The 14245-nt window shown below is 29.0% G+C and overlaps 1 protein-coding gene across 1 annotated transcript; it reads right to left on the bottom strand.

Annotated features, from left to right (window-relative positions):
* Window positions 1–4992: 4992 nt before the first annotated feature.
* Window positions 4993–6216, bottom strand: LOC126554324 (uncharacterized). The gene has a single exon (XM_050209403.1). The coding sequence runs from the start codon at window positions 6214–6216 to the stop codon at window positions 4993–4995; it is 1224 nt and encodes a 407-aa protein (XP_050065360.1).
* Between the last annotated feature and the right edge of the window lie 8029 nt (window positions 6217–14245).

The raw sequence follows: 14245 nt of genomic DNA, 5'->3' as shown, positions 1-14245 counted from the left end.
ATGGTTCAATGTTTACAAACTGATTCTATGGGAATCCGAGTAACCTAACCTAATCCGAGTCGCGAGTTAACTTAATATTCTTTTCCATTTAGATATGGGCCCCTAATATATTAAACGTTCAGTGGCCCCCAGGAATCGCCGGGTAGCTGGGTGGGCAAAACCGACACTGTTAAAACCTAAACTTATTAATTAGTTATTTTTGTTCTTTTGTAAAATATTATACCTATCATTTATTAATATTTCATGTAAATAAATAATAACTTAGGTATCCTGTTAAATCGTTATGACTAAAGTCTAAATGCATTAGGGATTGCTGATTCAAATAGAAATTGTTTTTAATTTTAATTGTTCTAACTCTAAAAAGCAGAAATTAAATAATATGAGTTCAAATGATTTAGTTCCAATTTCGGTAAGAAAATAAATGTGTTAACCTTTATACTGATACATTTGTTATTATTATTTTTTAAATATTGGTACCTAATTGCTTGTTGTTTAAACAATAGGATATAAGCTCATAAAATGACAATGCAAAAATGACAACCACTAATGCACATATTTGAAAATTTAAAAATACTGTTATTTGAATGTTATATATTTAATTTTTTTTTTTTTTAGGTTTGATTACTCTATGGTTATAGAAAATATAAAACCACCTTGTTATATGTGTAATTGCAAATAATATACATAGGTAAGTACTGAAAACTTACTTTACGTCTTTGTTCGTTAAAAACGTCCCTCAAGTCATCAGTCACATGTTTTGCATCCTGCCACCAGCAAACACCAAAATGCCACTTACAGCAAACTTGGCATTCTAGTTAAAAAATAATATACATTGCCATTATTCTTTAAGTATAATAATCATTTAATCATTAAAATACATTTGTCCAAATATACTTACTTTTCTTTATTTTTTTTTTTTGGTTGTGTTGTGACCTTACAGGGCCCTCTGTGTTTTTTTTGCAAACATGGCATTCTTTAAAATAATTTAAATCAATTTAATATGAGAAATTCATTAATTTTAACACTATATTAGTACACTTATACATACTTGGTTTGTAATTTTTTTTTTTTTTTTTAATGGCATTTGCTACACTTGTAGCATTTGCAACAACAGTTTCTAAAAAAAAAAATAAATTGAAATTAAAACACTATTTATAAAAAATAATTAAATTTTGGGCTTGCTTACTCTCTGGCGTAGTTTTGGGGGGCTCCATCCCATAATAGTTGTTATGGACAATTGTATATGCCATCTAGACAAATTTAAATAACAGTGTTTATTGTAAAATTACAGAATTAATAATGTAAATTTGAATATTATAATGGTGGTTATTTGTAAAAATTCTAATTCGGAATAAAAAGCCGATGCTGTAGGCAAATAAAATTCCGGAGAAACAATTAGTTTTAAATAGTTTAATTTGGATTAGTCAATAAAATATGTAGGTACACTAGTATAATAAAAAAAGTATTATTTAGTTCATCAGTTGGTACTGGGCTTTTTCTCTGATGGCAATGTCACCAGATATTTTTCACTTATTATATTTAAATATGGTTATAGGTTTCAAGCAAAAAGAGTTGTTGACTTTTAAAAAGCACTTATGTTTTCCTATGTTGCTTGGCTACCTATTTAAATATTATTTACAAATTGTATTCTTAAGGGTTACATTAAGATTTTTTTTCTGTTAATATTAAATGTATGTGTGTTACCCATTTAGCATTTATAAAACGTTTTGTGCAACGGTGGGCATAGTGGTTGGCCGCCGTCACCGAACAGATACCGCGGTTAAGCACCACCCGACGTCGCTAGTTCCCGGATGGGTGATCATTCAGGAATTTTAGCGACAAAGCCATGGCACAAATACCCACACGTGTTTAACTTAAACCAAACCTGGGCAAGTTAGTATTTTTTTTCAACTAGTTGAATTTAAGTTACTTTAATAAAAAAATTAATTAAGTTAGAATATAAGTTAGTTTCTGAAACTGTCAAAATTTCTAACTTAGTTAGAAGTTAGTTTGGTGAAAATAGTAACTAAAGTTAGAGTAGAAGTTAGAAGTTAGTTTTTTATAGATTAAAAAACTTTTTGTTTTGTTAAATTGTAAATAATAAGTTATCTAACTTCAATTATTGATTTAAACTGAAAAATTGAAATAAATACCTAGTAGTTTGGTCAAAATGTTCTAATTAAGTAAGTAATAATTTCAATTTCTTGAAAATAAATTGGTATATCATTTATTGGTTATTAGAACATGAAAGGTGAACAGCTTAAAATATTAATATTAAATAGTAATACATAATATAATACAATTATAATAATAACTAGGTAGTTACTTTATTTTCTAACGAGCTAGATTAGACTATTTTACACATTAAATTAAACTAGTTAAGTTATAAAGTTAGTATGAATTAAAACTAACTAGTTAGTGTCCAGCTTTTACTTTAACCCTATTGTTTCAACCTTATACTTTCCACCCTTACCGCCAATAATGGCCATAGTTAATTAATAATAATAAAATTTTAATATTCGTATAATACATGTAGAATTTAAAAAAATTCTAATAGTAATACGTAGCCAGGTGTAAAAAAAAAAAAAAAGTGAATATTTTACTTACTTTTTATTTTGTTCTGTCGAGCTTCGTGACACGAAAATGAGATTGAGCTTATAACAAATTAGTAATGCCGCTGACCAAACCACCACTTCCAATATTAATAATTTTCGTTATATTACGTGTGTACTTAAATAAATGTGTGGTTTGTCCCTCAATTAATCTATATAACTAGATCACTTGTCAAATTTGTACCTAATACAACATTATCATCGAGATTATCATATAATTTATTACCGTCAATCGCCATATAATACTGGTCATCATTAAATAACAAGTTTTTCGTACTTTTGAAATCGCAATAGTTATCTTAAGGAATTGCGGAGACGCGCAAAGAAATGATACCGAATACCGAATTAATGGGTTTTATATTACCTATATTATCTTCCTACATATATAGTGATCGGCAGTATTTCGTCAAGTACATATTTTATTTTTGATTTCGATTCAGGCTGTTTTATGCTGTTTATGTGGCAGGTACTCGTGTCTCATCATCCAGTTTTGTCTATACCTATCAAATTACATCGTGATTCTGGTGAGTATAATACCTAAAGTTTATATAATGTTAATAGCACCCAGGTATTTAACGCTTGTAATTAATAATTATTTTAATTTATATGTTATTATTTATTACGCAACTATCAATTTGCAATTTTGATTTGTTCCTGAATTGTATTTATTGATTTACTTTTATGTTATACACTTATACTTTCATATAGTTATGCGTTCATTATACGTTTTAGGTTTTGAACAGAGACGATGTGTGAGCCTAATATATATTATTTGTTAGTAAAGTGTTAATAAGTTTCCCTTAATTATGGAGTTATGACGACTTAATAAAATTTCCAGTTTCAAACAATATAAAAAAAAAATGGAATATTTAAAATGTCTATAAATAGCTTAAAAATAAGCGAAATATTTCGAAAATTAAATTATGTAGAAAAAAATAACAAAATATTCCTAGAAACGTTATATTCACATGCATTTTTGATATCATGAAAATAAACATTAAACACTCATAAAAATGTTTTGACTTACACTTGATTTTTTTTTTCATAATTATTGTAAGCAAAACTTGTAATAATCGTTTTTTTGATAAATTGTTATTTTACGCAATTTTGTAAACATTTTAATTTCAGACGTTTATAAAAAATTTTCCGAATCTGACACTTGAGTTTTTTTTTTAGTTATTTGAAGAAAAACTTAAGGATAACCTTGTTTTGTATTTTTTAAGTTTAGGTATAAAATAATAAAACTGGATTTTAAACTACAATATTACTTTCAAATTTTACCGATTTTTACGATTCCTTAAAAATTTAAACTTAAAGTGTTTACAAATAACATTTTTTTTTTTTTTTAACTGCGATAATAACGACATAAGAAACCTATTACATTTTCAAGACATTAGGTGCCGTGTGGATCACTATATATATATATATATATAACACGACTTATAGAAAAATTAATTCAATTTTTATGAAAACTTAGGTCTATGGTTTTAAAATTAAGGGTTAAATACATTTGACAGTATTTGACTTATAATAATTAAGTTAATTTAATACAATTACTCCTTGCACTAAAGTATGATACTGATTTTTATTACAAACATAAGCTATAATAACATAACCTATTAATGTTACATCAATGTATAGTCAAAAATGACTATATAAATAAGTGATACTACTAATATTTAATTATTTTTAATTTATATTTATTTTTGCTAACATACATCATTTCGATTTAGATTTGATACATAAGATACATTGCTACTCAAATTCCTCGTTGCAGATTCTTTGGATCGAATCATAGAGTAATATAGAGGCGGCATTCTGAATAAAAATTGAGTCGGCGATAGACTCCTTCTGCAGTGTTACCATTTCACCAAAGTTGAAATACTGTAACATTATTAACACAGAATTGAATATTTTAATTTGTTTGGAAACATCAACTTTACTTAAACTAATAAACTAATAATCATTCATAAAAATGTTTAAAAACATTTTTTTTTTTTCTTAATAATAAATTTAACATAATATTGTAAATTGTGTTATAAAAAACAGCATTTAATTTAATAAATTGAAATAGTATTTATTGTTTTTAATAGTAGCTTAAAAAAATTAAATGTAATTGTCTTTTAAATTTAAATACTTTTGAAAAAATATCAGGAGTAGTTAATGTTTTTCTTTAATTTATTAAAAAATTTCATTATAATTATAAAAGTAAATTACTATACAATACAAATATTATATATTACAATTGAAAATCTATATTTATATATTATAATTACAAATATTATATTATATTACAACTACAAATGTTATTTATATTAATTACAAATATATATATTACAATTACAAATATTATAGGTATATTACAAAGTAAAAAAATAGGTTACTGTCCTTTAAAAAGTGTCAATTTGTTGTACCACATTCTAAGAGATGTGGTTTCGTTATGAGATTTTAAATTATAATTAACTTTAAGTTTAATGTATGTTGATGAAATTGATTTTATTAACAGAGTTACATGGTCTGATAGAGGACTATTACTTTCTGAACTATGGGATTTTAATGAATTAAATATGTTTGAGTTATAAAAATGATAAAGAACTTTAGATTGTAGATATAATGAATTGATTTTTTGGTTTTCAAAGTTGTAAGATTTAAGAATTTTTTCAGTTTGTAAACAAATAATTATGACGTCGTCGCTCGGATAAATTAGACCTCCTTTATCACCTCCACTATTTTTAAGATGAATAAGGGAGTTGAATAATAATTCTTTGTTGTTAGAACACAATGAATGTAAACAAGTTTCACAGTTAATTGTTGAAGATAACTTATGTACAACAAACCCGGCAATATAAATAGTAACTTCTTTAGAGAAATTAGATGTTATATTTTGAGTGAATATATAGTCATGATCGTTTATATATGAATCAACTTCTTGGACATTTTCTTCCCGGGAAATTGAATCAATGTTATGGTTAATTGTATTAATATTGATTGTTTTTATAGGATCAGAACTCGAATAGTGTAATATGTCTATATTTTCTAGAGGGATACAATTGCCTGTGTTGAAGTTTTCAATGTTAGTTGAATGGACAACTAGTTTTTTGTAAGCGGATTGAAATTGACGGGATGTAGGGTTATTATTAAAACCTCCCAATGCTCGTACTGATCCAAAAAATAGTTCTAAGTGGTCTTGACTTGTTCTGTACATTTTTATATGGTCTACTTTTTTGGGTTTAATTAAACTTTCATACAATGATAATGCTGAATTTAAACATACAATAAATCCAAAAAATCCAGTTCGCCTGTTTGAGTCAAGTATAGGTACAAACATTTCTTTTTCCTTAACTTTTAGCCCTTTAATATAGTTGGTCATCAAATCCGTAAATGCAATTATCTGCTCAATATTGTCATCACAAATGGCTTTTTTGTTCTCAAAGCATCTGATTGACCTAGAGTTAAGAATGTCAAAACCAGCATTAAACATTTCAATGAATTTTACCGTTCCATCAACATTTTCGAAATCTTTAAGTCCTAAATTGTACTTGCAGAACTTTAAAGCATCTGCCACAGATTGACTCAAAAGTTGACTAGCTAATTTGACTTTCATCTTTTGTTTGAAAAAAAAATGTGGCTCTTCCTCAACTTATTTGCCATGTGGCAACCTTCATTTTCCTGGAGTACAAAAAGTTGTTTTACAAAATTGAAATCTATCAAGTTATCATCACTATCTTTAAAAATTTCTCTATCCCCAAAAGCGTTACGTACTAACTTAATCATGTGGGCGGCATCTAAAAAAATAACTACATCATCAAATTTGGTCTTTAATGTGCTTGTATTAAGATCGCAACCTAAAAGCCGAGCCATGGTCAAATTTGATGAGCAACCATCAAAAGTCAAACTAACTACAGAGATACCTGTATCTTTCAATAAGTTAAGTGCATGCTTTGTAAGTTCAGCCTTCTGTGATCCATTCAAATTGGTGATAAGAAAATAGCCAATAGGTATTTTCCAATTTTCATTTATTGATACAACCATAAATACAAGACATTGTTTGGCTTTTTCTAAATTATCGTTGTCCATCCCTGTTCCTAAATACACTCCACCATAGTAAGTCTTTCCATCAAACTCAAGGTGTTGCCTAATTGCCATTTCATCTAACATCAAGGTGCAAACTACAGGAACAGTTGAACATTTAACTTTCAAAGCGAGGTTTTTTAAGGATTCATTAGTGAAGCCAGGCTTAGCGTCAACATGCGAGTACCATTTAGACAATGTTCGTGCATGCGGCAGAATCGTATTGAATTGGTTTCTAACGTAATTGTATGCTTTAGCTGAGAATAAATGTAAAGACAAAGCAAATTGTCGTACAGTTGGGCTGTACTTCTTTGGACATTTTTTGTTAATGTTTTTTTTTAACCAATTAGTGATTAAGTCTTTATACTTACCAAACGAATCTAAAAGTATATCAGACGCATCATCAGTAAGAAGATTTTGATTTTTCAGCTGAACAATAATAGATTTCAAAGTTGCAATTTTTTTATTCGCTCGTTTTAAACTTTGTTGCAATAATTTCAATTTTTTGTTTTTTATTTCAACTTCACTAAATAATTTACAAACACCACGCTTCAAAAACAGTCGTTTTGGTGTATCCTTATCAGAAACGGTACTAGCAGCTGCCAAATAAGAAGACTTCATATCTCTCTAAACACACAAATGTATTTATTTATTTATTTATTTATTTATTATTAAGTTTAACGGGACAAGCCCTTTACATAGGATATAATACGTAATAATCAAGAACAACCATACATACAAAATAATTAATACAGTTTGAAAGGTGAATTAAAACAAAAAATTACATAAATATATAAAATAAATAGTAATGGCCCTAAGTGAGAGCCCTGGGGTATTACTATGAATCAGTATTTTTGTTAACAATGTATATTTTAATTAGTATTATTATTTTAAATATTAAATAAGTGCTAATATAGAAATTTTACAGAGAAAATTTTTTTTTAATTTACTATTATACTAAAATTACTTGTATTGTAAAATTTTCACTGTTAGTTTTTGACAGCATTGAGATATTTGACTGTAATAATTTGTCATCTAGTAGTGCTAATTGTTCTGAATCACCTCAGTTACTATGCAACTAAATTGAATTTAAAAAATCATATTATATGAATAAAAACAAACAAATATAAAAAGCAGGTTCTTATAGCACAATTAAATTGTGTAGTTGTAAGAAACTCACATTGACTGAAGAATTTTCCAAAGACATGTCAAGGTTTATATTAGACTGCAAAGATTCATCAAACTGTGACACTCCTTCACAGCTTATGTTTTTACCAACTATTGCGATAGATCTTTCTGCAGATAAATGTCTAGAAGAACTAACTGTGAAACTATTATTTGACAACATTGATATATCTAACGGTGACAATTCTTCAACTGATGTCTCAGATTGTCCACTATCAATTGTGTTAGTAGGCAACTAAAAGTTAATAAAACCAAATATTAAAAAATATAATAAGTACTAACATATTTAGTATATAAACTATTACTTTAACTAATTTTCTTTCAATATCTACATTAAATGGAACAGAATAGCTTTGACCAACCTCACTAATTTCAGGATATTCATTTTTTGACTGAAATTTAATTAATCAATATTATTTACTGTGTTGGGTAATTATAAAAATATAATAAGTGCAATTGTCATATGATTTGAATAGATATTATAGTACATAAATAATTTATTTGACACTAACGCTTTTCACTCTTGATATCTTGATATTAGGGACTGCGGTTTTTGATAGTCTTCTAGTGTTTTTATGATTAATAAACAGAGATTGATCAAAATGACTTGAACATAATAGACTATGCTGAGTAATATTATTTACGTCTGAATTATTTTCAATGACAAAATTTAACCATTTATTCCTGACTGTCTGATCAGAAGGGAACCTATAAATTTTACATTTTTATTTTTCATTATCTATAAACAAAATATAATAATAATAGTAATACTACAGAAATACACTCACTTATGGAAAGTTATATCCAATAACTTTGATGACGAAGTCCTAGCTCGATTGCATACAAAACAACTAGGCATTTTGTATGGAGATAAAATAAATTCACAAAAGCAAAAAAAAAGTAAAAAACAGGTGAGACACAACTAACTATTACAAAATCTCAACAAAAAAGATGAAAAATTATTATCATACACAGAAAAGCCGAACGGGTTATCACTTATTATCGAACAAATAATATCAATGTTTGTTGAAATACAACGCAATCTAGCGGAACACTTTTTTGTAAATAGACTCCTTCTTAGGGTCAATGACCGACGGTTGGTCTTCAATTTTGTTACACGCTGTGATAGGAAACGCCGCCTCTATATTACTCTATGGATCGAATTAAGGTAATTTTATGTTATCACGATACATACATACTCGTACATCAAACTATACCATATATTTCATGGCACTTTTATATGAAGTTTTATACACATGAATATCAATAATAATTAAATGTTCTAAAAATTATACAACCAATTATTTTCATTGTAAAATATATAAAATATATTTTAAAACTAAATTAGTTTAAAAATGTTCTAACTATAACCAATAATCAATGTACATAGTGATATATATACTATGAACAGATAAATATTCAGTATGTTTAGTGTATACTATAATTATATACTATGTTAATATTTATTATTTATTGGATTGGATGATATATATAATACAGGATGTAACAGAAATAACTGATTGATGTAACTTACCAACTTGTGATATATTTTTTCTTCTTTTAAAATTTTTAATTGAAATGTTATGTTACTGCATACTGTTAATTCTCTGTTTTTCATGTGTATTATTGTTACACTCTATATACATATAATTTCTGTTATATTGTGTTTCACGGTCTGTGAAAAAAGTTTATTAAAAGCCATGAGCTTAGGCGACATTGTCAGATCAAGGAATCCTATGTTTCAATTATAGCTTAGAGCAGGGATTCCCAACTTTTTTATCATCGAGTACCACCAGACACTTTTTCAATCAATACGCGTACCACTTCAATTCTAAAACTAAATTAGGAGTCAAATTTTTTTAACGTATTTTTTATGATTCATTAATTTCTTAACATTTTTTTTTATTGTTGGATATTTATGAAAGTAAAAAAAAATTTAAGTTAAAATTTCTTTGCGTACCACCTACGAGCTTTCCACGTACCACTAGTGGTACGCGTACCACGGGTTGGGAACCTCTGGCTTAGAGTACTTTTCTAACACCATCAATAAGTTAATCGACAAATGTATTATTAAATGTTTAGGGGGTGTTTATTATGTCTCATTTATAATCTTTTAGTTACTTTTACATTTATTTGTTTTTATCGTATGGGTTTTTATTACAATTAAACAATTTTTATTTTTTTAGAACCTTAGAAATCCTGTGACAATTAAGGTTTTGATTTTGCTGTGTTTAGTTAAGGTAATTTTCTGCTGTAACTTTTTTCGTTTTTTGTTGATATGAACTAACCTTGTTTGTTTTTTTTAGGTTGTCAGAAGTAATTTTCAGTTTTTTATTTTTTTTTTTTTTTACATTTCTCATTGTTTGGGAATTAGTTTTTTGTAACATAAATTAAGTATTCTGTTTGAATTTTTTTTTTTTTTTCAAAAATGGGACGACTATCAAAACGTGCACTTAAAAATAAAGAACATAAGAAACGATCCCGTGAAAACCAAAGTGTTCATGTACATGAACTTGAAAAAGATAAATTAAGAAAACAACTATGTCGTGCATCTCAAGATATTGTTGTTACAAATCAAATAAAATTACTTAATTTGAAGTGTACATTGAAACGATTGGAAGACCCAGTTTTAAAGAAAGCAAACCAGATCGCCAGTCATAAGAGCATGTTGAAACGATTGCAAGATCCGGATTTCAAAAAAGCACATCAGGTCGCCTGTCGTAAGAGCATGTTGAAACGACTGCAAGATCCGGATGTTAAAAAAGCCAACCAGATCGCCAGTCGTAAGAGCATGTTGAAACGATTGCAAGATCCAGTTATAAAAAATGCAAGCAAGGTTGCCAGTGTGAAGAACAGATTGAAACGAATGGAAAATCCAGTTTTCAAAAAAACATATCAAATTCAAAATGTTCGAAACATGAGAAAGCGAAGATTACCATTCAGATAGTAGCCTATGTCAAAATGTATCTACTAAAAAGAAAACACCAAATTCAATATCTTATAAAAAACGAGAACGGCAAAAATTAAATGAAACCAGGCAGAAGGAAGATGTTTTGATATCTGAATATATTTTGAAAAGGTCTCAAGGTTTATCAGAAAAATGTTATTCGTGTCATAGATTACGTTTCCCATCCATTGTCAATAAATGCAACTCTGATATCTTCAGTCGATTGGGGATGTCAATTCCAAGTGATGCCAAGAATACTGTGACGATATGTTCCAGTTGTCTTCCGCATATAAAAAAATCCAAAGTTCCTCCGTTGTACATAGGAAATGGTTATGAGTTAAACAGTGTTCCGTCTTCAGTTACGCAATTAAATCAAATAGAAAAGCAAATGGTTTCCCTTAGATTACCGTTTATGAAAATATTCAAATGTCTTCGCAGTGATGGACAGCTAAAAATTAAAAGTAACGTTATCAATGTTCCAATAGATCTGACTAAGACTACATCTATTTTGCCAAGGCGTGCCGAAAATTTAGCTGCAGTTAAGATGATGAAGGTAAAATTAAAAAGAAAATCGTGCTTTAAACAGCATTACCTTTATCAAAATGTCAGACCATCATTAGTAGTATAAGTATTGAATGATTTGATTAAAAAACCTCTATATAAAGATGCTGTAATAGACAAAGATTGGCTAGCGCATGTGTCAGAAACAACAAAAAGTTTATAAAACAGCTCGGATCACGAAAGTGAAGAAACAGATGATGAAGACACAAATATTGAACCAATCAATCCGGGATCAATGGACACGATGATTGAAAACTGTGATTTTGTTTCTTTTGCACCAGGCGAAGGCATGAAACCGTCATCTATTCTTATTGATGACCATGCAGAGGAAAAAGCTTTTCCTGATTTATTTGGTGGTCATCCACGTACAAATAAATCACCTTTAAAAAATTATTCAAAAGTAGTAAGGTCTGAACTGCTGAACGTAGATCGAAGGTTTGCATCGGACTCATCTAACTTGTTTTTAAATGCAAAGTATTAGTTCAAAACTCATTGCAAACAATGTGCAAATTGTTTTACGAAAAAACAAAAAAGGAAACACAACTGCGAATGACGTAGCAAATCCAGCTGTTCTAAACAAAATGATAGATAACGATCAAGGATACCGAATGCTACACAACGTACAAAATTCACCTTCATATCTTGCAGCGATGAGAAAAAATGTTTTTGCCATGGTGCGTCAAGAAGGTCAACCGACATTATTCTTAACATTTAGCCCTAGTGAATCAACTTGGACTGATCTGTTAAAGATTTTGTATAAACTGCGTTACTCCAAAACGTTGTCTGATGATACTGTCCTAACTTATGCACAAAAATCAGATTTAATTCGACAAGACCCAGTTGTTTGTGCTACTTATTTTGATCATAGGTTTAGAGCACTTTTTAAATTGATCAAGTCCAAAAATGTTATTTCAAAGAACACAGTGTGAAACATTTCTTTTATCGTGTCGAATATCAACATAGGGGCAGTCCACATGTACACATGCTATTGTGGTTAGACAATGCACCTGTTTTCGACCCAGCCAAACCAGAAACTTTTGGTGCATGTGTAACACTTATCAACAAATACATTACGTGTATGGTAGACGATGGCAGTCCGGCCCATGAGTATTTGCATAAAAATACTCATAGCCATACACACACTTGTTATAGAACTGACAAAGACAAACAAATGAAAAAGTGTCGCTTCAACATACCATATCCGCCAATGGATGAAACCTGTATATTGACTGCGCTAAAAGAAGACATAAGTAATCCGATCACAAGAAAAATTCGTACACTACAATATGAAAAACTTCTGCAATACCTCAGGAACTTCAAGGACAGTGATTCATCTTCAGATCCATCATTAGAAGACATTTTACAAAAATTGTCAATTAAAGATGTTAATGAATATAAATCCATTATTCGAACTGTTATCAGACGGCCAACAGTTTTTCTAAAACGTACAATAAAACAACGAATGATTTCTGGATTCAATGAAAAATTATTTCCGTTATGGCAATCTAACATGGATATACAGTTCATATTGGACGTTTATTCTTGTGTTAGATATGTAATCGAGTATATTGGAAAAAGCCAACGTGGAATATCAAAACTAATGAGAGACATTGTCGAAAATCTTAAGTCTTCTACTGATTTATCGGTTAAAGAACAACTGAAAAAATAGCGTCAACTTTTTCAGGGAGTCAAGAAATCTCTGCACAGGAAGCAGTGTACACTTGCTTAGGTATGAAGCAATGCAATACTTCAACTGGGTATATATTTATAAACACTAGCCATCCTGATAAAAGAACTCGAATGTTGAAACCAATGGCAGTTAGAGGAGAAATGGATCCAAAATCTGACGACATTTTCTTTGACGGTCTCAATGAATACTATTCATGTAGACCACACAGTCTTGAAGATGTAACTTTAGCAGAATTTGGCTCCAATTATGAAGTTCGCGGTAAAAAAAAAACCGGCTAACAACAGTTCTGATTCTGACACTGATAATGAACCTGATACCACTTATCCGATTGACTCCACTCTAATCGGAAACCAAACCAAACAAGTATACATAAACGTAAAATCAGAAAAATCATACGGTATGTTAGGTTTAATGTGGATAAAAATGAACAAGACTTTTACAGAGAAAATATTATGTTATTTTTACCATGGCGCGATGAAAAAAACTGATTTGTTAGATATTAACTGTAAACAAGTGTATGAAACAAACATTGATCAAATAAAAATTGTACCAACAGTTTAATAAAGTAGAAGAAACCCAATTAGACGATAATGAAATTCAAATAGAAGGAGAACAAGGCCGTAACAATAATCAGCTTGTAGACGATGAAGATTGGGTACCAGACGATGTACTAATAAACGATGTTGGAGATTATGTTGAAAATACCAATACATCAGATGTAGATTCACCTAAAGATGATGGTAAGATAATAGTGCACCTGATAGACAATGAACAGTTTAAAGACTTAATTGGATGTCTAAACGACGGTCAACACCAACTCTTATATCATACAACTAATGTCATAAGAAGTCAATTGTGGGGATAAGGTCATCCTGCGATGAAGGTATTTGTCACTGGACCAGCGGGAGCTGGAAAGTCAATGCTTATACGTGCATTAGCACAATCTGTAATTCGGATAGCAAATCTTAGACAAGATATAGATGATCTATCACCTCCCGTATTGCTGACAGCACCAACAGGTAAAGCTGCATATGGAATAAAAGGATTAACACTTCATTCCGCATTCAAATTACCATTGAATCAATTTCCGGATTGTTACCAAAGTTAAGTTCAGATATTTCAAATACACTACGTTGTCAGTTTGCCAATGTAAAACTTTTGATAATTGATGAAATTTCC

The sequence above is a fragment of the Aphis gossypii genome, unplaced genomic scaffold (genome assembly GCF_020184175.1).
Source record: "Aphis gossypii isolate Hap1 unplaced genomic scaffold, ASM2018417v2 Contig00466, whole genome shotgun sequence".
Classification (NCBI taxonomy): Eukaryota; Metazoa; Arthropoda; class Insecta; order Hemiptera; family Aphididae; genus Aphis; species Aphis gossypii.
The sequence above is the reverse complement of the archived record's forward strand: the minus strand, read 5'-3'. Positions and strand labels throughout refer to the sequence as shown.

Excerpts from the sequence above, each read along its gene's own strand:
- LOC126554324 (XM_050209403.1), bottom strand. The coding sequence starts at position 6,216 with ATGAAAGTCAAATTAGCTAGTCAACTTTTGAGTCAATCTGTGGCAGAT.